Source organism: Chiloscyllium plagiosum, chromosome 12 (genome assembly GCF_004010195.1).
Source record: "Chiloscyllium plagiosum isolate BGI_BamShark_2017 chromosome 12, ASM401019v2, whole genome shotgun sequence".
NCBI classification, from domain to species: Eukaryota; Metazoa; Chordata; class Chondrichthyes; order Orectolobiformes; family Hemiscylliidae; genus Chiloscyllium; species Chiloscyllium plagiosum.
In genome coordinates, this window is record NC_057721.1 from 9,327,176 (window position 1) to 9,353,574 (window position 26,399).

The 26,399-nt window shown below is 42.8% G+C and overlaps 1 protein-coding gene across 1 annotated transcript in view; it reads right to left on the reverse strand.

Annotated features, from left to right (window-relative positions):
* Positions 1–26,399, reverse strand: part of LOC122555485 (guanylate cyclase soluble subunit beta-2-like) — a 48,316-nt gene that overhangs the window by 4,823 nt on the left and 17,094 nt on the right. Inside the window, exons 5-14 of the mRNA XM_043701511.1 lie at positions 23,187–23,286; positions 21,846–22,042; positions 20,023–20,134; positions 14,431–14,534; positions 11,874–12,090; positions 10,776–11,096; positions 9,335–9,398; positions 8,666–8,681; positions 5,691–5,837; positions 2,163–2,317 (exon numbers count right to left, since the gene is read on the reverse strand). Of these exons, the coding sequence (XP_043557446.1) occupies positions 2,163–2,317; positions 5,691–5,837; positions 8,666–8,681; positions 9,335–9,398; positions 10,776–11,096; positions 11,874–12,090; positions 14,431–14,534; positions 20,023–20,134; positions 21,846–22,042; positions 23,187–23,286 (1,433 nt within the window). The remainder of the gene's footprint in view (positions 1–2,162; positions 2,318–5,690; positions 5,838–8,665; positions 8,682–9,334; positions 9,399–10,775; positions 11,097–11,873; positions 12,091–14,430; positions 14,535–20,022; positions 20,135–21,845; positions 22,043–23,186; positions 23,287–26,399) is intronic.

The following is a 26,399-nucleotide window of genomic DNA, read 5'->3' on the forward strand; positions in this document are numbered from 1 at the left end:
GTAATCTGTTTCAATAATATGTTCACTTAGGACAGTAGACTCGTCCTTGCTTTAATGCTTCATCTGAAAGCTAGCATTTCCAACAGTCCAACATTCCCTCAGTATACACTTCAACGCCAGCCTGGAATATCTGTGTTCAAGTCAATGCAATGGAATTTCAAACCAAAAGCTTCTAGCTCAGAGGTATGTGCTACCATTGAGTCGCAGTTGACATACTTAAGAGTTCTGACCAGCAGGAATCGAATACTTGCAGGTTCGTTAAGGGCTGAGTAAACCAAATCCTCAGAGTGGATGGTGAGAATACAAAGAATGCCTAAAAGAACATATGTTGCAGCTTCTTGAGCTCAACCTTCGAGATCATGTCCCCTATAGCGAAAAGACTTTGCATGGACACTGGCAAAGTGAGAACTGTAGCCAACAGCTGTGAAAACAGTGAGGGGCTTTGTTCAACTTGTGAACTTCTTCCCTACTTTATCATCAAAACGTTGAACATCTCTGCACACTCACTGCTGTAGCTGTGCAGTAGTGTTGTGGTGTAGAACAAGAAACTAGCAAGAACAGCTTTGTTCTGTAATTCATCAATCTCATAGAAGCAAGTGTCTTGCTCTGATCCAGCATTCAGCACATGAACGCCACTCCCCAGGGGAGGACCATCATCCTAGGAACAAGCAGATACCAATTCAACTGACAACTCATTCAAAGATCTGAATGCCTCTGAAACAATTGGTGAAACGCATGTTCAGAGACTGATGAAAGTGGGACAGACTAGAACGATCAAATGAATCATCATTCTCATTATTGATCACTTACATTGGGTGACCTGGGTGACCTGCAACTTTTATTTTGTGTTTAATGAGAAGGGGGATGGTTGGACAAATGCATCTGTACATGGTGTACCAACTAGCTTGCCGTAATCAGATGACCTCTACCTCTGCTGTAACATGCTTTCCCTTTAGCATGAGTGACCATTACACACTTTACCTGAAAGAGGCATCTAGTGAAAAAGAGTTAAGACAGGTAAACCGAAATCCTGGCCAAAGAGATAGGTGTTAAGGAGCATCTTAAAAGGTGGAGAGCGAGATGGAGGGGCAGAGAGAGGAGGGAATTCCAGAAGCTAGGACACATTGGCGGACAATGTAGCGGTAGTGATTGGAATGAGGTGAGCCAGGTGGATCTTATAGAATATGAGTTCCCAGATTGGGGCTGTTATTTTGGTCCAATCTGGGAACCCTGGCTGACAGATGAAAAGAGGAGTGTCCCATAAACAGGTCCAGGCAGCGGGCTGTGGAGGGGGTCGTTAGGGCCGACTGCCTGCCCTTCTTCCGCGGTTATGTTAGAGCCCGGGTGTCCTTGGAGAAGGAGCACGCGGTGTCAACCAACACCCTGGAGTTGTTCAGGGAGAGGTGGGTGGCGCAGGGAGTGGAATGCATTATTTCCCCCTTCAACTCTATTTTGATTTAACCTCTGCTCTCCCCTTCACTGTCTGATCACACAGCATTGCCCTTTGATGTGAAGGGCACTGCTTGTCACTGGCCACTCGGGTGTTTCCTTTCTTCCTGGTGGTGGAAATTTGAATAAAGATTTGTGCACCTTGTATCTTTCACTGTGTCTCACACCTGCACACACACAACATGGGTGCTGGGGGAAAAAATAAGCAGTTAGGTAGTAGTGTGAGGGTAATTAGAAAAAAAAGAAAAAATAAATAAACAGGAGTGTCAGGGGCTCTGCTTACTCTTGGAGCTGGCTCTGAGCCAGCTGGATCAATGTCATGCACTTTGCATGTGTAAATAAAGGGTGGACTTGGTGACAGGATACCAGCCTCTGTGAAGTTATTGCTGAGGTGTGCAACAGGTTAGCATTAGAGGAGTACGCCAATCTTGGACAGTCGCAGGGCTGGAGGTGATGACAGAGATCGGGAGAGCTAGGCCGGTGGGATTTGAGAACCAGCACGGGAATCTTAAAACGAGACGTTGGCAAATCTGGAAATTTTGTAGGTCAGCGAGCACAGGAGTGATGGGTGAGTAGAATTCCGTGTGAGTTAGGATATAGACGGCAGAGTTTTCACTGGGTCTAAAGGAGAGGCATCAAAATACTCAACTCCAATGTAGCAAAAGCATGAGGTAACAGTTTAGCACAGGTAGAGTCAGGTCAGATTTACCTACCTGTTTGCTGTTGGACTGAGATGGATCTTGCCTGGTACTCCATGGCTCTCCATCCTTGAGGCAGTATTAACAGTGTCTCCAAATAGACAGTATCTTGGCATCTTCTCACCAACCACTCCAGCCAACACTGGACCAGAATGTATGCCAACTCGGATCTGATTGTGGAAAAGAATTGACATTCTTTAATCGCAAGAACCCACCTTCTCAAAGGTCAGGTGCTGGGTGAAGAATGATCTTTTGCAGGGCCCGCACACTAAGCATGGATTGTCCTGGCAATTTCCACGTGCGATTGGAGGATCTCCACTATCTCATATCTCACCCCCTCATGCCCAAAATTACTGTGTGAAAAATGGAAACAGCCATCTAAACTGGTTCCACAGTGGGCTCTGCAGTTGAATTTTAAGTCGGGAGATTATGAGAACCTCCTGGAGCCTCAGAGCTAACTGTTTATCATCTTACTGTAAAATTGGTGGTAGATATTTCTATTAAAATTAGTGGAGCCAAGGGAAGCAACCAATCAAAGCTCAGAATTTGAACGGCTTGAGTGTCTCATATTTATCTGGGTGATGCTACTGCTCCATCACGTTTTCCAATGTAATATTAATCACATTCGGGGGCAAATATTCCTGAGTGATCATGATTTGAAAGAACCACTAGGCTCAGATCAGATTAACTCAAGCAAGACCCATTCTCAGTTATTGAACCTATACTCCACTTAGAACAATTTAGTTATGGGGCTATCATTTCAATTGCAACATTATAGAGGCATTTGGATGGGTATATGAATAGGAAGGGTTAGGAGGGATATGGGCCGGGTGTTGGCACGTGGGACTTGATTGGGTTGGGATATCTGGTCGGTATGGACGGGTTGGACCGAAGAGTCTGTTTCCATGCTGTACATCTCTATGACTCTATCTAGAAGTTGGCCCTGATCACCCAGAATCCCTCTCTCAATGACTTTCAAAGCTCCTTGTCAGAACGCAGGCATCATAAGCAGGGTCAGCATTAATTGGCCATTTTGAGTCAATCAGAGAAGATTCTGCTAGTCCTCCTCTTGAGACTGATTGGAGAACTTCCTCCAGGGTTACCATGGCAACAAATGATTGTTAGTCCAACGAAAATAACTGAGCTTGTGACTCATGCCCGTATTTCTTTTTGCAATCAAAAAAGCTTCATTACGTTGAATAATATACCATGAGATTATATTACTGCTCTCCAGTCACATAGTCACGAAATCATACCTTACTGATAATGTCTTACACTCCTCTATCACCAGGAGGGCAGTTGATTGGGAATCCTCAATACAGACTGCAGACCCCATAATGTCTCATGACATCGGGTCAAACATGGGTAAGGATAACCTCGAGCAGATTACTACCTACCACCCCTCCTCAACTGATGAATTGTCACTCCTCCACATTGAACTTCATTTGGAAAGAGCACTGAGGGAGGCAAGGGCCCTGAATGTACCTGGATGGGGGATTGCAATACCCATCACTGAGACTGGCTCAGTTATGCCACTACTGATTGAACTGGCCATGCCCTGTAGGCTAGGTCTGTCATACTGGGCTTGCTGCAAGTTGTAATGGAAAAGAGGGAAAAACTTACTTGATCTCACCGTCATCATGGACAGATGTGATGCATCCATCCATGACAGTAGTGGCAAGAGTGACCAGCACATAGTCTCTGTGGAGGTTAAGTTTTCACAATGAGGAGAGCATTCATTGTGTTGTGTGACACCATCACCATGCTAACTGGGAACATATCAGAACAGACATGGTACATCAACCATGGCATTCATCCAGCACACTGGGCTATGTTTTATATTACACAAAAAAATGATTAAACTCATGGCCCAGTATATCCCCTACTCTACCATTGCAAACCTGGTGATCAATACTGGTTTAATGGCCACTGCAGGAGGGCATGCCAGGAGCAGACATACCAGGCATACCGAGAAATGAGGTGCTGCATACTAAACTACACAGGCGGCATGCTATACACAGAAGTCCTCAACTCCACAGCCAATGAGTTCAATCTTTGCTCTGCAGTTTACCACATATATCGGTAAAGCTGACAGACAATTCAGCAACTCACAGGAGAAGGATTCTCCATGAATATGCCCATCACCAGGTGATGGGGAGCCCAGTTCACCAGTGCAAATGACAATGCTGCAGGATATGTACCAATCGTCAGTCTCTTCCTGAGGACCCCCACATCTCAGATGCCAGCCTTCAACTAATTCAATTCATTCGGTGAAATTTCAAGAAATGGCTGAAGCCACTTGCTATTGCAAAGGCTGTAGGTCCTGAAAACCTAGCTGAGCCATTCAAGTGCAATACAACATTGGCATTCATTCAAAAATATAGTTAGGTCCTGATCCACAGAAAGTAGAGGTCCTATCTGGTCAGTTACTGCCCCATTTCAATCATCAGCAAAATGATGATGATGGTGTCATCAACAGTGCAGTCAAGATGCACTTATTCAGTAATGAACTTGCTCACTGATGCTCAGTTTGAGAGCTGCCAAGGTCACACTGCTCCAGACCTCTGCACACCCATGACCCAAACAAGAGCTGAACTCCAGGGGTGAGGTGAGAGTGACTACCCGAGAAATCAAAGCTGCATTACAACTGAGTGCAGCAACAAGAAGTCCGAGCAAAGATGGAGTTAATGGGAAGCAGGGGGCAAATTCTCCACTGGTCATAGTTGTCCCTGGCACATAGGAAGATGGCTATCACGTTGGAAGCCAATCATGTCAGCAGTTAGTGCCCACCAAATTTGGGCATGGTTCCCCAGCTGAAAGTCTATGCTAGGGACACTGAAATGGTAACACAATGTCTAAAAGCGATCTCCTGTGAGTAGGGAAGGGTAAATTGAATTCTTGATTGGGAGAGCCATCTCAGCGAGCAGGTGACCAACCCAGAACAATTGAAGGCGCTATTGGCCTCAACGGCTGGGCTCATTCGCATGTGCCTGGCTGCTTTACCAACCGCAAACTCGAGAAACAAATGCAGGAGTCCTAGTAGCCATTGAAATCTGGCACTTTTATCAGGAGACCCCAGCAGGAACTAGAGACAGTGGAGACAGTGAATTCTGCAAGGGCCTGTGGTCGGGAAGGATGTGAAGTCTAGGCAGGAGCCCTTCCCATCTGGGACCTCTAGGAACAGCCTTTCTCTCCCCCCCAAAAAGGAAACAAAAATGAGACTGCTTTTTCCCTGCCCCTCTTCTCACCAGCTACCTCCCATCAGGCAAGACGCACCTGTCTCAACTTAAAACAACTCCTCAATCCCACTGGTGTTAGTAGGCCCAGGTCTAAAAATCTGAAGGACCCTACACCCACCATCCCTGCCTTTGACGGAGTGTACTATTTGCCTGCGATTTAGGCCGGGGTTAAGGCTTCAGCCTATATGATCAACCTCAACTATTCCTTACTCATCAACCTTATGCCTTCTGGATGTAATTATGGTAGGCAAGCCTAATCCTAACCCCAGTATTCTGTCTGTGGGGAATCGGAGAGAAGCTGTACCTGAATAGGATCTCCGGTCACTGGATTCTTCACACTTCTTGCAGCCATCCTCATTCCCAAGGCAAAGTTGGCGACTCTCTCCGCATGGCTTGCAACAGGAATGGGCACACCTCCAACAACCATGTAGGCATCTCCAATAGTCTCAACCTGCACACGGTCCAAACCAGAAACAAGAGGTCTGTATCATAATCCTTATGAAACCGGATCTCATGGACACTGCCAGCTTGACCCAATTTCCTGGTCCTGATCGTGCTCCTGCCAAGGATTTGCTTTTGCCACAATCAAAACCTTTTCCCAAACTTGTGGACCGCTCTGATACTGGGCTGAAAACAAAACTTAATGGTACCAAATACTGGCATCGTTAGCGTGATGGAGGTGTATGCATTTAAAATTTCTCATTTTATTTCAATTATTATTAAGTTGGTGTCAAACACACAGACATAATCTCATGCAAAGACCAGTTCACCGACTGCTAAGGGGTCAACTCTTAACAATATGCCACATCCTTTCACTGGAGTCACTTGTCACCCTTCATTGGCATGGGTTGATGGCACCCTTGTGCCCACCCTGACAGCTAACACTCCATTCATCAAATTAAATAACAAGACTATAGATGCTGAAAGCTCAGAGGAAAGGCTAGAGAATCACACCAGGAGAAAGTGAGGTCTGCAGATGCTGGAGATCAGAGCTGGAAATGTGTTGCTGGAAAAGCGCAGCAGGTCAGGCAGCATCCAGGGAACAGGAGAATCGACGTTTCGGGCATAAGCCCTTCTTCAGGAATGGGGAAAGTTTGTCCAGCAGGCTAAGATAAAAGGTAGGGAGGAGGGACTTGGGGGAGGGGCGTCGGAAATGTGATAGGTGGAAAGAGGTCAAGGTGAGGGTGATAGGCCAGACTGGGGTGGGGGCGGAGAGGTCGGGAAGAAGATCTCAGGTTAGGAAGGCGGTGCTGAATTTGATGGATTTGACTGAGACAGGCTGGGGGGAGGGGAAATGAGGAAACTGGTGAAATCCGAGTGGTTGGAGGGTTCCTAGCTGGAAGATGAGGCGTTCTTCCTCCAACCATCGTTTCGCTGTGGTCTGACGATGGAGGAGTCCAAAGACCTGCATATCATTGGTGGAGTGGGAATTGAAATGTTGAGCTACAGGGTGGTTGGGTTAGTTGGTCCGGGTGTCCCAGAGGTGTTCTATTTTGCTTATCAACTTGCCACATGGCACCATATCAAATGCTTTCTCAAAGTCAATATATCCAACATTTATGGCAATGTGTCACCTCATCAAAGAACTCAATTAAATTTGTCAGACAAGACTGCTCTTGACAAAACCATGTTGACTGTGCACTATCAACTTATTTTTCTCTGTATACATTTATCTTAACCCGCATTATGGCCTCCATCATTTATAACATTATTGATGTCAAGCTAACAAGTCTTTATTTCCTGTGTTATCCTTAGTCCCTGTCTTAAATATTGGTGTCATATTTGCCCTCCCCCAGTCCCCAGTTCTGTTCACTATACTCATTGCGTTTACATATATGTAATTTAATCCATCCCTCATCTCTTTCTTGCCAATGGAAATCAAAGATTCCGGACTGATATATGTACTGTCTGACCATTTGCATCAAGTTTTAAAAAGTTTGATTAAATCAGATGCTTTGCTGTTCAAATGTGCTTATATCACTGAGATATGCACTTTTGCATGATCCTCATTGGATTTTAAGAAGTTTAATTGAAAGGGATGTTTTGCTGTTCAAGGTTGCATATCTCATTGAGATAGCGACGTTAGTATGATTTGCATTAGGATTTAAGAAGTTTGATTGAACTGGATGTTTTGCTGTTCAAAGTTGTTAATCTCACTGAGATATGGACTCTAGTACCAACTATATCAGATTTTAAGATGGTTGATTGAATTTCACTGAGAAATGCACTTTTGTATGAACGTCATTAAATTTTAAGAAGTTTCATTGAAATGCATGGTTTGCTACTCAAGGTTGCTAATCTCATTGATATAAGCACCACACATTATGAGAAGTTGATTGATTTTGATATTTTACTATTCAAATTTGCTCATGTCACTAAGATATGCACTTTTCTATGATCTGCATTAGATTTTCAGAAGGTTAGTAGACTTGGAGATTTTAATGAGCTAATTATGCACTTAGGTACCATTACCAACAAGATTAAAGAGGTTTGGTGTAAATAGAGATTTGGATGTACCAAGGTACTTAGCACACTGAGTTATGCACTGTAAGAGCATCTGCATCAGATTTTATAAAGTTTGATTGAATTGAATGTTTTGCTACTCAACGTTGCTTACCTCACTAAGATATGCACGTTAGTATGATCCTCATTGGATTTTATGTCATTTGATTTGATGTTTTGCTGTTCAAAGTTGCTCATCTCACAGAGATATGCACAATAATATGATTCCCATCTGATTTTAAGAAGTTTGGTGAACTTGAAGGACTTGGTATGCCAATGTGGTTATCTCATTGAGGTATGCACTATAGTCTCATCAGCATCAGTTTAAAACAGGTTTAGTAGAAATGGAGATTTTGATATGCCAAATTCCTTAGCCCCCTCAGATTTCAAAGTGTTTAATCAGCATGGATGTTTTGCTGTTCAAAGTTTCTTCTCACTGAGAAATACACTTACGTATGATCTAGATCAGCAATTATGAGGTTTGACTGAATTCGATGTTTTGTTGTTGAAAGTTGCCTATTTCACTGAAATATGCTCTTTTGGTATGATCCTGATTGGATTTTAAAGTTTAAGTGTATTGGACATTTTGCAGCTCAAAATTGCTTATCTCACTGAGATATTTACTTCAGTATGATCTACATCAGGCGTTTAGAAGCTTGATAGAATTCAAAATTTTGCTGGTCAGTTTTGCTTATCTCACTGAGATAGAACTCTGATCTACACCTGGTTAAAAGAACTTTGGTGGAAATGGAGATTTTGATGTGCCAAGGTGCTTACCGTACTGAGGTGTGTACTGTAGGAGCATCACAACAGATTTTAACAAGTTTGATTGATTTGAATATTTTGCTGTTCAAAGTGGTTGATCTCACTGAGACATGCACTTTTGAATAATGTTCAGTAGATTTTAAGTAGTTTGATTGAATTGGATGTTTTGTTGCTCAAAGTTGCTCGTCTCACTGAGTTATGCAGTTTATTATGATGTATATCAGGTGTTAAGTACTTTGATAGGATTCAATATTTTGCCATTTGAAGTTGCTTATCTCACTGACATATGCACTTTAGAATGATCTACATCAGGTTTTGAGATGTTTGGCAGACTTAGAGTTTTTGATGTGCCAGTGTGCTTATCTCACTGAGGTATGCACAATTAATCATAATGGATATAGAGATTTAGATGTGCTATGTTGATAACTCTACTGAGATATGCACCACCGACACCCAAACCCTCTCACCCACCTACCACCTGATCCCCCCACCCACCTACCACCTGATCCCCTCACCTACCAGCCACCCAAACCCCCTCACCCACCTGCCATTCGATCCCTTTACTCACCTGCTACTCGATCCCTTTACTCATGTCCCTATCTCCTCACCCACTACTTTCACCCTTAGTTTCTCTCTGAAGCTGTTTAGTGCAATATTGGAACCCTTAACGCCTTCACTTACCTGAATGTGGCAGGTGATGCCATGAAAAGGAAGGTGCAGATTGGTGTCCCCCTACTATAAGAAACTGTCAGGTACCAGAAAAGGGCAGGGACAGCTCGGAATGGAAAATATTCCACTATCCATCACCAGAATCCCAAACAAGTACATAATAATATTCAAAGAAATATTAAAACCATGGCCCTGATAGGAACCTACCAAAAATGCTACACAGCTAATGAAGCAGCATCACTGAAGGAAACATGGCAGCAAGTGTGACACAGCAATGTCTCACCAACAACAATGTATCTACTGAGTGGACAATCTGTCTCAGTGATGTTCGTTGAGCAGCACGTTAAGGGGCACTGATTTAAAGACTGAGATGAGGAGGATTCTCTTCTCTCAAAGAGTAGTGAGTCTTTGAAACTCCACAGGGAGCTGTCGGACAGAGTCCTTGTGTACATTTAAGGCTGAGATCGATAGATCCTCGATCAGCCGGGAATCAAAGGTTATGGGAGGAGGGCAGGAGAGTGGACCATGAGGAGTACTGGGTCAGCTATGAATGGTGGAGCAGGGGGCCAAATGGCCTACTCCTGCTCCTATTTCTAAAAGAAAAATAAAGAAAACAAACATGAGTTAGAACCCCAAGACTGTAAAGTGCTTTAGAATAGTGAATGGTTATGAGAGGTAGATGAAGTCATGTTCTTTTCTTTTCATGTCAAAGGCCCATTCAGTTTTATTCTGCAGTTTAACACATTCATAATGAACATCCAAAATAATTAAATACAGATTTCTTGCCCATCGATTCCCACTGGATGAAAACTGGATCGCTGTTTGTTTTTCATCAGATGTGAGGGCAGCAGCAGGAGAAGGGGTCAGCGTATGGATTAACCCTACACTATGTTATTCCGAGATACCAAAAATTCAGAATTAAAGGATCCACCCCATTCTTTCAATAATGCCTTATGGAATGAGGAAATGAATTAAAAATGGCACACAGGGATAGGGAAAGTTTAAGTGCCAAGGCTCCAAGGCTAAGCACACTGAACAAATGCAAATTTCAAAGGAGCAGTACTTAGCAGTGACCAGTCTGGTTAGCCATAACTCAATATGCTGACACCCTCAGCCTCGTGTGAAGGAGTGCTGCACTGTCAAAGGTACCATCTTTTAACTGAGATCGTAACCCAAGGTCTTGCCTGTTCTGACAGGTGGATGTAACAGATTCAATGATACCACTTCAAGAATTGTAGGGGGTGTCAGGATCAACACTTGTCACCAGGTGAGTAACTCAGCTCATTACAGTGTGTGGAATGTTATAGTGTGAATTGTTTGCAGTTCACTTTTACATGACAACAGTGACGACTGTGCTTGAGTGACCTTGAAGTGATGTGGGATCTCCTGAAGACAAGTGCCCTGGTCATGGTGCAGAAGGTCTGGTGTCAAAGTTGGAAGAGATAGTACTTACCTGCTTCAACCTGCTTGCCTTCCTTGAGCTGATTGGCCACGTGTTTAGGTAGCATGGCATATAGTAGCACTTCAGTTTTCTGCTTTTCCACCTCCAGGTTCTTGGACAGGATTCTCAGCTCCTCCTTCTTGCGTTCGAGCTGATTGGACAGCTCAATCTCCGCTAGCCTTTGCTGATTGAGGAGAATGAGGTCTCGCGTTGTGTCATGCTGGGCTATGTCGGCGATGTACATCCCCGCCTCTTCCAGCTCTTCGAGACAGTGCAACTGTGGCGAGCACAGGTAAATCATACATTGGATCGATCCCATCCACAGCATCTGCCCTGGGAAAAAGACAGCAAAATGTAAACTGTGTCAGAAATCTCCCAACTGTCAAAATAACTAAATGATGCATGCAAAACGTAACTTGTAATGCTTCTATATTGAAAGGTATATGATTTATTTTACTATCACGTTTTGAGATTAGTATTCAAAATACTGGCAATATGAGTATTGGTTACTTTTGTGAAGAGTTTCCTTTCAAAAAGTAAAAGTCAGACAGTCCTTTTAGAACAATGACGTGATCGGTGTGGCTCAGAAAACAAGTGCCTGTAGATCCCTGTGATGTATTAATGGAAGATTGTTCATACTCTGGTGGTTTATGACAGTAGGGTAAACATAGAGGCCCATTAGATGGCTTCCAGTTCAGAATAATACAAGTTCGATTTTAGTTTAGAAAACCCAGCAATTAAAAGTTTTTTTAGGGCAATTCAGAGAAGACTGGACTGAAGTCAGAAGTAACTTTCATTTTCTTACAGTAATATGGGACGGTTCAGGGAAAGCACAGTTACCTCAGTGGAACTATTTAGTTTGTGAAGCTTCCACACTGAGGCGCTGGAGAGAGCATGCAAACCTCCAGAAAACTCATCCCTCCTACCCTCCCAGTATCACCTGCCTGAATGTGGTATACTGGCAGCCTTAGCCATCTCACTGAACCAGAGTGGGAGTGGATAATTCCCATAACCTGTACAAGGTGGGAGATGTTACTTCAGCAGTCTCTGAACAGGCTGAAGCACAATATTTGGGAAGTTAAGACAAATTTCCACTCTGAACATCTGTACCTCGGAGTTTCAGGATTGGTTGAGTTTGCCAAGACCGTGGCATCATTTCTGTCCGTGTTTTCAGTACAAACTGACTGTTGATAAACTTTCGAATGCTGGAGATAGTAAAAGACACTGCTGGATGGGTGATTGTGAAGTAGTCATCAAATCGAATGTTCATTGCCTGTAGTCCCGGTACATGCTTCTGTATATTCACTCCCGCCTGCTTGACCTTTAGCTACAGCAAAAAGAAATTCACATTAGTTGGTACTTTTCAATATGAAGATAGTGTCACAACGTTTTGCTCAAGTAAGCAAGACCATCACAATGGGGGCTATCGGGATAGCTCAGCAACAACAAAACCACAGATCAACATGTTAATCGAGCATCATACAATTTAAACAAGCCATTTCTCAGTGGAAGTACTCTCATCACTGACCCAGGAGGTCACAGATTCAAGCCCCACTCAAGGAGGATAAAAGTGTAATGTAGGCTGACACTCCAGCCAGCACATCTGCATAGTCAGAGGGGCTGTCCTTTCAATGTGGTGTTAAACCAAGCTCCGGCCTGCCCTCTCAACCGCTGTGAGAGCTCCCAGGGTGGCACTGTTTCAAACAAGAACAGTGTAGACCTCTCTGTGTCATGACAACATGGTCACTTCTCTGATTACCATTTGTGGGGCAACTGCACAGGCAAATTGTCTGGCACATTTCCCTCCATTACAACAACAACCACATTTCAACAAAGTATTTCACACATTGTGAAATGATTCTGGACACATTGAGGTTGAGCAAGGTGCAATATAAATGCAATTCTATCCTTCCTTCTTTTCTATAACTCTCTTCTCTGGTGCAATGTATTTGAGTCAAGTTCAGAGTGGTGCTGGAAAAGCACAGCAGGTCAGGCAGCATCCCGGGAGCAGGAAAATCATTGTTTTGGGCAAAATCCCTTCATCAGGAAAATGTTTTTGACAACAACAGTATAACTTGAGTGTTAGATTGCCTCACGTAAGCGGCTATGTTTTTTTTAACGGAGACGTGATAATGTCTGAATGTTCCTTTAACTATCCAATGGTTTCCAAATGATAAGATAACATTTAGGTACCAACCTGTATGCATGCTCACAGAGAATATACATCAAAATCAAGTCTCACAATCAACACTCATATCATTCACTTCAGGAGAAATAAAAACTTGCTCTTATTTGCTGCTTTTCCCCACCTTAAAATATCCCAAAGTGCTTTACAATGAAGGAAGCTTTGTCTTGCTGTAATTATCGCTGTAATGTAAGAAATACAGCAGCCAATTTGCTCAACTGCACTGTGGTCATTTTGTGATGCTGGTTGAGGATTAATAATGACCAGGACAATGTGGAGAGCTCCCCTCTTCTCATTCAAAATCACTGAATATTAATCTAAATCAACTTTCTTTTTCAATCTGGCCGATACAAGAGATTAAGTCTCAGTTTTACACCTTATCCAACAGATAGTACCTCCAACTGTGCAGATGTTCCCTGACTATCACACAGTAAAGTCAGCCTTGGTTGTTATAAAAGAGAAAGTTCAACAGTTGGTGAGAGAAAGAAAGAAATGAACATGCAAAATAGGAATGGAGGGAGACCACTCGGCCCCTCAAGCCTGCTCTGCTGTTCAATAAAGTCAGAGCTGATCTATATGTGCTTCGAATTCCACAGTCCCATCCTGCCTAGCTAACCCTTGTTTCCTTGATCCCTCTGCCTAACGAGAATCTATCTTGAATCTTGGTCCTGAGGAATGCAATGTACCTTTAAAATAGAGTTGTAATCAGCAACCTCAAGGTCAAGTATAATACAGACCCAAAGCACGTCCTGGTTTACATAAGTAAAAATGTATTGCCATTGTTGAGCATAAAAGTACAAACTGACCAAATGAGTGGCATTTGGGACTAACCCGTTTTCATCCATGACAAATTCCCAACCTTGCTTTAGTTCAATGAAGGCCTAACAAATTTAATGTCAGTGAGAGTTCTTCACTGGTCATTCAGAGTTTCCTATGCAACAATATGAAGTCTGAACATGCACCAGATGAAATGCTACCTGTTATTGGGCATGGTGGGTCCAGACTCTCTACTCATTGTGAAATGACTTGATTTTCTCAATGCCTCCTTCGCCACATTTCTGATCATCACCCATAGCAAATTCACCATACATCATTTCTGCTGCCCTTGTCCTTCTAAGTAGTAAAGGGTTGGAAGGCACTGTGAGAGGCCACTTGGCAAGTGGATGGTATGCATCTCACAGATGACATAATGTGTGGTGGGGGCAGTAGGGGTTTCAGTTAGAGGATGTGTACTATGACACATTTGCATGAACTGTCTCCCACAACCGCCATGCTGACTATCCCAAATCAGTCCCTGCCTTTCCAAATGCATGAGAATCCTGTAATTCATCTATATACTCAACCAGACTGTTTCCATGGATTCCAGCCCTCTTCTCCAACTCCATGCCAATTATATCCCCCCTACATTATAATATTCTAAGGAATTTCAATTTCTGAATCTCAGGCAATAATCTTGGTCAGGAACGGCAAAGAAATTCTTACCTCCTCATCAAAGACAATGTGAAAAGGAAATGCATCACAGAAAGCTTTTGTGTCCATCCAGAGTCTCTCTGGGTAAACTGGCTCGAAAGAACATAGCAAGTTACCTAGTAATAGGAATGCATGAACAATTATTGCACCCTTCTGTACAATTCCATTTTTTATATATAGAAAATAATTAATTACAAGTGAAAAGCTTAACTTTTCAATAAGCAATGACTGTAGTGGGACAGTTTGCAGATGGAGAGACAGCCAGTTTTGTAAATCAGAATCGAATTCTCAGGTCAGAGCTCAAAATGGCCTTTTGACCTAACAACAAACTGAATCGCAGTTGGGCTTCCCATTGCGATGGTAACCGAAGGATCATTCTAAATTCCACGACATCACACAAACAAGGGAAGGAATTCTCCCGGTTTACCATTAATATTTCAGCCTGATTGATCACACCAAAAATATAGATTTATAGCCATTGCTTCATCTCAGGACTGTGGTCAAAATAGTACTGTCCTTCTTATGTGCCAGTGGCTGCACTTTAACAAGTTATTGACTGGATTTAAAGTGCCACTATCAGCCATTATAGGGAGATAGAGGCATGAAATATAAAGGCATGAAAAATAGGGTCATTTTCATTGGAACATATCAGCTTAAAGGATAAAATAACTGATATGTTATAAGGGTGAAAGGATTGGACAGCAGTTTGCTTCCAATAATTAATACTGAAGAATGAAAGAGTGTGGGTTGTTTTAGAGAGTTGTGAGACTGGAATTTACTGAATTAGTGCTCAACGCAAGGACTACACCAACATTGGATAGGAACGTTCAATAGAACTAGTTGAAATTATCAACTGGAAGGGTGTGAATTGACTGGTATTTCTACCTGGTCAGCAGAAAAGTAATTGGGATTCTCAGTTGGCACCAATATCCTTCAGCTCACTTTAACAAGGACCCATTAACTGATCAAACAGTGACCAGCTGTCACTTGCATTACTTGAACCAGAGGCAGCTGGAAATAAATAGAACCCTAGAGTCATAGAGTCATGGAGATGTGCAGCACCGAAACAGACCCTTAACTCCAACTCATCCATGCTGACCTGATAACTTAACCTAATCTAATCCCATTTTCCAGCACTTGGCCCATATCCCTCTAAACCCTTCCTATTCATATACCATCCAGATGCTTTTTAGATGCTGTAATTGTACCAGCCTCCACCACTTCCTCTGGCAGCTCATTTCATACATGTACCACCTTCTGCGTGAAAATGTTGCCCCTTCAGCTGCTTTCAGATCTTCCCCTCTCACCCTAAAGCTATGCCGTTTAGTTCTGGACTTCCCCCATCCCAGAGAAAAGCCCTTGTCTGTTTATCCTATACATGCCCCTCATGATTTTATAAACCTCTATAGCCTCTGACACTCCAGGGAAAACAGTCTTAGCCTATTCAATCTTTCCCTATAGCTCAAACCCACCAACCCTGGCAAGATTTCCATGAATCTTTTCTGAACCCTTTCAAGTTTCAGAGCATTCTTCCGATAGGATGGAGACCAGAATTGCACACAATATTCCAAAAGTGGCCTAACCAATGTCCTATACAACTGCAACATGACCTCACAACTCCTATACTCAATGTTCTGACCAATAAAGGAAAGCATACCAAATGCCTTCTTCACTATCCTATCTACCTGCGACTCCACTTTCAAGGAGATACAAACCTGCATTCCAAGGTCTCTTTGTTCAGCAACACTCCCCAGGACCTTACCATTAAGTGTATAAGTCCTGCTCTGATTTGCTTTTCCAAAATGCAGCACCTCACATTTACCTAAATTAAATTCCATCTGCCAATCCTTAGCCCATTGGCCCATCTGATCAAGATCCCATTGAACACTGAGGTAACCTTCTTCACTGTCCACTATGCCTCCAATTTTGGTGTCATCTGCAAACTAACTATACTTCCTATGTTCATATTCAAATCATTCATACATATGATGACAAGCAGTGGACCCATCATCGATCTTTGTGGCAACCACTGGTCCCAACTGGAAAAGCAACCGTCCACCACCACCCTCAGTCTTCTGCCTTTGAGCCAGTTCTGTATCCAAATGGTTAGTTCTCCCTGTATTCCATGAGATCTAACCTTGCTAATCAATCTCCCATGGGGAACCTTGTCGAACACCTTACTGAAGTCCATATAGATCACATCTACTGCTCTGCCCTCATCAATCTTCTTTGTTACTTCTTCAAAAAACTCAATTAACTTTATGAGACATGATTTCCCATACACAAAGCCATGCTGACTATCCTGAATCTGTCTTTGCCTTTCCAAGTACATGTACATCCTGTCCCTCAGGATTCCTTCTAGCAACTTGCCCACCACTGATGTCAGGCTCATCGGTCTACAGTTCCCTGGCTTTTCTTTACTACCTTTTTTCAATAGTGACACCACATTAGCCAACCTCCAGTCTTCTGGCACCTCACCAGTGACTATTGATGTTACAATACTGCTATCAATGGGGTGGCATGGTGGCTCAGTGGTTAGCACTGTTGCCTCACAGCACCAGGGACCTGGGTTCTATTCCAGCCTCAGGCAACTGTCTGTGTGGGGTTTTCATATTCTCCCCATGTCTCAGTGGGTTTCTTCTAGGTGCTCCATTTTCCTCCCACAATCCAAATTATGTGCAGGTCAGGTAAATTGTCCATAGTGTTCAGGGATGTATAGGTTAGATGCATTAGCCTGGGGTAAATGTAGACTAGTGGGGGAGTGGGTCTGGGTGGATTACTCTTTGGAGGATTGGTTTGGACTTGTTGGGCTGAAGGGCCTGTTTCCACACTGTAGAGATTCTAGGCAATATCTCAGCAAGGGGACCATCAATCACTTCCCTAGCTTCCCACAGAGCTCTACGGTACACCTGATCAGGTCCTCGGGATTTATCTACTTTTATGCATTTCAAGACATCCAGCATCTCCTCCTCTATAATATCGATATTTTTCAAGATGTCACCATCTATTTCCCCACATTCTATATCTTCCATATCCTTCTCCACAGAAAACACAGATACAAAATGCTCATTTAGTATCTCCCCCATCTCCTGTGGTTTCACACATTAGCTGTCATGCTGATCTTTGAGGGGCCCTATTCTATCTCTCGTTCCTTTCTTGTCCTTAATGTATTTATAAATTCCCTTTGGATTTTCCGTCACCCTATTTGCCAAAGCTATCTCATGTCCCCTTTTTGCCCTCCTGATTTCCCTTTTAAGTATAATCCTACTGCTTTTATACTCTTCTAAGGATTCACTTGATCTATCCTGTCTATACCTGACATATGCTTCCTTCTTTTTCTTAACCAAAACCTCAATTTCTCTACTCATCCCTTCACCTACCAGCCTTTTCTTTCACCCTAACAAGAATATACTGTTTCTGGACTCTCGCTATTACATTTTTAAAGGCTTCCCATTTTCTAGCCGTTCCTTTGCCTACAAACATCTGCCCCCAAACCAGTAGACACATCAACTGTTTTAACTGAAAACAGGTTAATCCAACAGGTCTAACTTGTTAGTTGTAAACCAGTACAGCAGTGAAAGGCATTTTATATCTAGAATTATTTAGTTATCGCCCTCCTTTTTACTGTCCCCAGTTATTTCTCTCTGTTTATCTTCATTGTCCATGTCCAGTCTCAATCTCTATCTATCCCCACAGTCTTTGTCCATTGCTTATCCCCCACTCTCTGTTTCTTTCTCTCACCCTCACAGTCTCTCCCTTTTCCTATTCCTCTCCAACCCATCTCTCACCTCTGTTCCTTCCCCAAGATCTCCCTCTGCATTCCTTCCTCCGCATGCAGTATTTGCCCCAGTCTCTCTCCCTGAGACTACTTCTCTCCCTGCCGCCAACTACAACTCTCACTCTCTCACTCCCAGTTTCTCATTCCCCACCACCAAGACTGCCTCTCCTTCTCCCAGTATCTCTCTTTCTGCTCAGTATATCTTTCTCCCTCTCCCAATCTCTCCATTGAGTCTAACCTCAATTCATTCCCCCTGCAGTCTCTCCCCACCTCAGTCTCTCTTTTCCACTCCAATCATTCCTCATCCAGGAATCCCTAAAACCAATCTCTCTTGCCCTCCCAAACACCCCCCACCTCTCTCTCTCCCCTCCCCCCTGCCACCCCCACTGAGTTTCTTCCTCAGTTTGAAGTTAAAAAAGTATAAAGAGTTGTGGAAGTAGGGTTGAGTAGGTAGAAGTCTGTTATCTAGACCAGGCCCCTTCAAGATACATTGAAAAAGTAGTCTAGACTCTATCCTTTTCTTATTTTAAAGGTGCTGTGTTCCCGATGCAACGCAATTGGTCAAACAAATTGACACGAAGCAAAACGTGATTTATTCATACACTGTAGTTCAAATACACCAAAAGAAATGAAAAATAGAAGAAAAGAATTGGCTTAGCTGTTACTCTACTGGAAAACTTACAGAGTAATAGATTAGTTAGCTACTAAACCGTAACTGTTCTGATATAGTAACACCACATAAACACATAATTGGTAAAAGGCAAATTCAGAAAACAGATTAGTTTACACATACATCTCTAGGCCAGGAGGAAAAACATCAAGAGAACATTTTGAGAGACAGAGTAGCAAGGAGAGATATACTGCAGCTTCCAAACCCAGCTTCAAGATCCCAGAAACAGATACTGAAAAGCTAAAACTAAAAAATCCTGGTCCTGATGGAGCTTCACCCCACCCATTCAGGCTGCTTCTATTGTTCCAACTGAAAAAAAACCCCAAGATCCCACAAGCTGTTAATTTTACGGATTTTCAATAGACATCTTGGCACCTCTGTCTTAAACTGAAAATGTGTTGCTGAAAAAGCGCAGCAGGTCAGGCAGCATTCAAGGAGTAGGAGAATCGACATTTCGGGCATAATGCCCGAAATGTCGATTCTCCTACTCCTTGAAGCTTCCAAACCCAGCTTCAAGATCCCAGAAACAGATACTGAAAAGCTAAAACTAAAAAATCCTGGTCCTGATGGAGCTTCACCCCACCCATTCAGGCTGCTTCTATTGTTCCAACTGAAAAAAAACCCCAAGATCCCACAAGCTGTTAATTTTACGGATTTTCAATAGACATCTTGGCACCTCTGTCTTAAACTGAAAATGTGTTGCTGAAAAAGCGCAGCAGGTCAGGCAGCAAGTTTTAGCTTTTCAGTATCTGTTTCTGGGATCTTGAAGCTGGGTTTGGAAGCTTCAAGGAGTAGGAGAATCGACATTTCGGGCATTATGCCCGAAATGTCGATTCTCCTACTCCTTGAATGCTGCCTGACCTGCTGCGCTTTTCCAGCAACACATTTTCAGTTCTGATCTCCAGCATCTGCAGTCCTCACTTTCTCCTACCTCTGTCTTAAAACCTTTCTTTATAAAAAAAAGTCAACATAGGCCTCTTAAAGCCATAGTAATATCAAATATGTTGCCAGAGGTTTCTTTAACAAAATAACTTGAACCATAAAAGTAGGGAAATATGAGTAATTCAGAGAAAGGAAGGACTTCCCATGGGAATTCCTCTGAAAGTTCTCCGTCAATGGTCAATTATACACAGCTATGATACATAAGGTAACCTACCTTGGTCAAATGTCACAACCCTTCTGAGAATGTCCCAGTGTGACTTCTTCACTGAGCAGTGAGACAGTGCCTGATATTTCTGCTTCATCTTATTCAAATACTTCTCAATCTCCTGGGTACACAATAAGAAAATGGAATCAGTTTCTGCAACGATGATTTGGAATGCTTTTATGTTTCCTGGGAATGATTTTCAACTTAACCAGAGGTCAATGTGACAGATGCTGGGTGGCTCTACAATGAATAAGTGAATTTCTCAGTCAGGTTATTCCATAGCCCGAGGATAACTGAGAGAATACTACCAGAATTTCCAGGAATAAGGATTCAAAACCCTGGTATTGTACGTTTCAGTAATATTTCTTAACTCAAAGTGAAACTACAATAATCAGATAAATACTCAGAGGCAATATCTGTTATATGACACTATTTTATTACAGTCATAAATGTCCAGGCCTTACTTCTTGCACAGAATTGCCCCAGTAAAAAGCAAAGGAGATCAGGCTCTGGCCGAGAGAATACCGTTCGCTAGGTCCCTGAGAACTGTTCCCAGATACTCACTGTCTTCTCTGACTCCCTGACTAAGGGTCATCCATTTTACGAGTGTTGGTTCTAGATTCTAGTTATCATTATGCCAACTCTTTCCTCTCTTATACCATCAGAGTCTCCTTATACTCTGTGTGTGTGTGTCTCTGGTCACCTTTTACTATTAGCTCTGTGAATAATTTGGTCAAGATATTTCTTGTTCTAATCACCGACCTGTCTGGAGCATGGTATCAGGTTATCTTCTCTTGTATGGTTGCAGCTGGAAGCTTGGCTTCCGGTATCTGTCTACATGGCAATTTCTCATGCTATTACCTTTAAACTCTTGCCACCCCTATTGCATGCTGGTTAATCTGGTCAAGTTAGTGCTAGCTATTTGTATTAGCACCCTACACTGGATACTGTGGTGAACAAGCTGAGAGAAAATGATCAGGGCTTGAAGAATATTTGGATGTTTAAACTTTCTTTTGATTTTTATTTATTGATAATAGTGGAAGGGGGAGGAGCAGGGAAGGGCAAATTTACAGCAGTTGCCAGTTATCTAATCAGGTTTTAAAAAATTGGTTCACTTTCTGACTTGTAAAGGAAGGTGGGTGTCACTGTGATTGATATATTAGATGGCCAATGGCAGGATTAGGGGACAAGGTTGTTGAAGGTGGAAGGATGAGTGATACAGCTTTTAAGAGAACACCCACACAGAGTCAGAAACTCTATTTGTTGGAGAAGCATAAAATCTCTTTCCATCGGATGCACATTAATAAAGGATTCACAGCGTTAAGTCAGGTTTAGATGGTACTGGACTTAGTTTGTTACAGTCAACATCTCAAAATCATATTGTTCGGTCATTTCCATTAGTCACTGGACAATTAGTCTCCATTTAAAGGTTATCAGTCTCTATGGGAATTTATACACAGACCTTTAATGCACTCATAACAAATTCCTCTCTGCTATTTTTAAGGAACTGTTACACTATGTGAGCAATTATAATGATGTGTGATTCATTTCTGTGAAGGTTCTTGGAAACAGATCCAATTGTAACCTTCAAAAGTAACTTGTAAAAGGACCACTTTCAGACCTGTGGGGCAAGACAGTGAATGGGACCAATGGAGTAGCTTTACAAAAGAGGTCATACAGGAGTAATAGGCAGGATGACCTCTCTTTATCCGCATCACTGTATGATTTTAAAAAGCTCGAGGATTTTACAAAGCTAAGCAATTGCTTCTGTGTGCAGTCTCTAAAACTTTGAAGATTTGCTGCAGTTTTGCTGCACAATTTGTAAAACCTACCTGTTTATCCAGCTTGATTTCCTCAGACTGTGTGCTTCTTCCTTGTCTGTCCCTCCATCGCTCTGGCAGCCTCTTCTGGACAACGAGAAAAACCACATGTTCCATTCTCTCCATGCCTTCATCCTCTTCTGACTGTTTAAGGATTTCCATCTCCACCTCCGTGTCAAAGAAGTCTTTAGCTACAGCCTGTATGATCCCTGGAGTACAGAGGTCCAAAACAAAAAGTGATATGATTTAATTCGACGTTACTGTGGTAGTTATGGAACTTTCCTCCCCTTGGCACAATGGGTCATTGGGCTGAGTATGGACAGAAAAGCTGAACAAGGAGATAGGTATGTTTGCTACAGAGCCAGTCTGAGTTTTCTTCCAGCTACTTGAATACACAAACTTGACCAACACTCCAGCACCAGGAAATCAATTCTCTATCTGGCCGTCTTTCTTTCTGTCTGTGTACAGTAAGGGAGATGCACTGCTCCTCATTCTCTGAGCAGTATCCAGGCAACATCTGACAGAGAAGTGTACAGATGACAATCTACCCCACGGTAAGTAGTTGGTTTCATAAAGGGTGGCATGGTGGCTCAGTGTTTAGCACTGCTGCCTCACAGCGCCACGGACCCGGGTTCGCTTCCAGCCTCAGGTGACTGTGCGGAGTTTACACATTCTCCCCGTGCCTGCGTGGGTTTCCTCCCACAGTCCAAAGATGTGCCAGTCAGGTGGATTGGCCATGTTAAATTGCCATGGTGTTAGGTACATTAGTCAGAGGGAAATGGGTCTGAGTGGGTTACTCTTCGGAGGGTCGGTGTGGATTTGTTGGGTCAAAGGGCCTGTTTCCACACTGTATGGAAGCTAAAGCTAAAGCATAATGACGTCCAGACAGTGCACATTATCATAAGGGCAAAAATATTAGCACAAACCATCCAGCATCCCCACCACGTCTGATTATAAAAATTCTTCAAAAGGCTTGACCTGTGGCTCAGTTTCCCGCTGTGAAGCAAAATGCGGTCAGTTGAAAAAACCCGTGTGAATTAACAAACAAACAGGGATTTTGTCTCTCTTCTGCTGAAGTTACATTATGGGAAGCCAAAGCAGCCCTGAGAAAACTTTGAACCAGAAGTAACATGAAGAGTGAGTGGAAAACACAGCAAGCAACTGCTCTGGGAACTATCTGTCGATCACGGCAGATTAGACACAGTCTGATTGAAGAGCGGAAGAGGCTCGAAGGGCTGAATGGCCTACTTCTGTTCCAATCTGCACATAATCGTTAACTACCCAACACATAGGAAGTATTTACAATCTTACTGACAATTGAAAGCTGGGTTGCCTGTGAATAACAGCTTTTACCTGGAACTATATGACAGAGCCCTCTTCTCTCAGAATAGTAATGAAGCCACATCTCTCCATCTTCCCTCCTTTCCACTCGAAAAGATGGTGCTTTCATCTCCTGGTAATCAAACGGAACTGAAACTTTTATCGGTCGATTTATTCATTCTGACAGACAATATTTGTTTTTCAGAGCAGAAACAAAAAGACCAATGTTTTGACTCTGGGTTCATGGGGATGTTGCTGTGGAGCGGGGCTAACTCAATGGCTCATTCAGAGAGTCAGTCCAGGCAAAATGGGATGCATGGCTTTTGACTTGGCAGTGAAAAAATACAGGAGAAAGTGAGGACTGCCAATACTGGAGATCAGAGTCAAAAAGTGTGGCGCTGGAAAAGCACAGCCAGTCAGGCAACATCCGAGGAGCAGGAGAGTCAACTTTCGGGCATAAGTTCTTCACCAGGAATGTTGGGGGAGGGGTGGGGTGCCAAGGGGGCTAAGAAATAAATGGGAGGGGGCTGGGACTGAGGGGAAGGTAGCTTGAAAGATGATAGGTAGATGAAGGTGGGGGGTGATGGGGATAGGTCAGAGTGGAAGGTGGAGCAGATAGGTGGGAAGGAAAATGGACAGGTAGGACAGTTCAAGAGAGAGGTGTCGAATTGGAGGGTTGGATCTGGGATGAGGTGGGGGGGGGGAGGAGAGGTGAGGAAACTGGTGAAATCAACATTGATGGAAAAATACCGACAATCAATTTTCAACGACTGTCACATGATTTTAAAACCTGGGACCTTTCTTGGTTAAAATGGCTTGGAGAGAGCTATTAACATTGACTGAAAATTGCTGCATGATAAGTGTAGCTAACTTTGTCAAACCAATGTGGAATAAACAAATAAATAGAAAGTACTGGAGAATCTTGAAGAAGAGTCATACTAGACTCGAAACATTAACTTTATTTCTCTCTCCATGGATGCTGCCAGACCTGCTGAGTTTCTCCAGTACTATTTTGGTTTTATTTCAGATTTCTGTCAGTATTTTACTGTTATCTGGGATAAACAAGGACAACTTGAGTCAAAATTAATGTTTTCAATGAACATTGAAACTTAAATCGTTTACCTTCTGTTTGATTAATACCTTTATGGAAAAGATTCATATTTTGGAGATAAAACCCACAGATTATCCAGCTTAGATAAAACAATGATCGCAGACACAGTGATTCATGATTGAAGTATATTTTAAGCAGTTGCTTTGGCAGAGCAACAGGGAGAAAGATAGATGTGTAACTGAAATGGGGGTAGGCTATAGTGTGCATGTGCGCATGCTTGTACATGTGTATATGCATGTGTCTCCCTCTCTTACTCTCCCTGTTTTCCCTCAGTATCTCTTGAAGAACTCAACGCAACGATAAAGCAAATTGGGGAGATACCCATTCATCAAGAATTCATAGATATTTGCAATATTTGCCACTGATGAGTATCCAAAATGTCAATTAAATAACCATGGTGTCAGGTTAAAATCTAAAATAGCTAGGACACTTTAATTTTCGTTTTTAATTTTCCTATCTGGCCCTGGCATTCTCTCCCTTTTAAAGTTTATACCTGTGTTTGTGTGAGTGTTTTTGTGTCATGTGTTTATATTTCTTGGTGTAAGCCAGTGGTGAAATTGTTCTTCCATTCACTCAAGAAAATTTCATAATTGCCTCCTTATTTGTTTCCGGTCAACTAGCAAGCTGCATTTTCAATGGAATGAGATATTCAGCTGCATGCTACAGAGGGGATTAAAAAGAAGGGAATTGTTTTCCTGTAAGATATGATAGTTCTGTCTGCACTACAACTAAACGAGGCTTTAAACTGACCTTATGAAGTCCTTATGAGAGTCACAAACCAAATAGGATGCTAGTCTTTAAATTAGGATACATGGTATTAGGATACATGGCAGTATGTCAGACTCACAGAATTCAAAGCAGAATTCAAAGTAGAAGTCATATTTCAAATATTTGGTGAGCTGGTCAGAGGAAAGTGACCAGATTCCCAAAAGTCAAACCTGGAACAGGTTGAAAAGTCCAGGAAAGGATGATTGACATGTTGGGTGACCAATGGCAGCAGTCTGGGGGGAGGTAGCTGAAGGTGAGACATAATGTGATGCCATCACCCAGAATAAGTCAAGCTATTTGTCAGCCCTTTAAGTGCCCCAGTTATTGAAGGGAACAGTTACCAACCACATCATTTTGTTTTGACATCACCCCACTTCATTTTCTTTAAAATTCGTCATGGGATCCAGAACCCTCTATTCTGTTTTAACTTTACTGAGCAACACACAACGTTAAACCCATCTTCTATTTAAACACCTCAGTTATTTTCACTTGTACACATGCTCCAATAAGAGACATTTCCACCAGCTAAGCTGGGTTTTAAATGAGCGAGTGTGCTTCAGCCATGGGATACCTTATTCGCACTCAAAGCCACATGAGTTAGGTACGCCATCTTTCTCCAAGACGTTCGGTTGAACATACCATGGCTCCAGCGAATGTGCCTGCCATCTTCCTCAGCACTGATTGGTGGTTTACTGATGGGCAGTGACTGACTACCGCTTCAATGTGGTTTGAGATTGGTGGATATCACTGTCAATCATCTGCCATCACTTAGATGCTGAATGCTGCCCAGTTCCCAAGAGGCCCTGGTGTGAGTTTATAGGAGTTGATGTTGGCAATTATCCCCATGACCCCCTAAACCATTCCTCCCATTGCTTCCTTTTAGCCAGTACCATCCCTGCCTCATCCTGCACCCCCTCCCTCACTGACCTCATTCTCTCACTCTCCCTCACTTACCTCATTTTCTTCCCTCCCTCACTGGGCTTATTCATGCTTCTATCACCCACACTGGTTTGTAAGAACAGAAGGAATAAGAGCAGGAGTGGGTCATCAGGCCCCGAAAACATGTTCCACCATTCAATAAGATCATGGCTGATCTTTTTATGGACTGAGTTCCACTTACTCGCCCTCTCACAATAACCCTTAATTCCTTTACTGTTCAAAAATCTATCTATCTTTGCCTTAAAAACATCCAATGAGGTAGCCACAACTGCCTCACTGGGCAGGGAATTCCACAGATTCACAACCCTTTGGCTGAATAATTTCCTCCTGCACTCAAACCTAAATCTCTTTCCGCTTATTTTGAGGTAGACAAACAGAAGTCTGGAAGAACACAGCAAGCCAGGCAGCATCAGGAGGTGAAGAAGTCG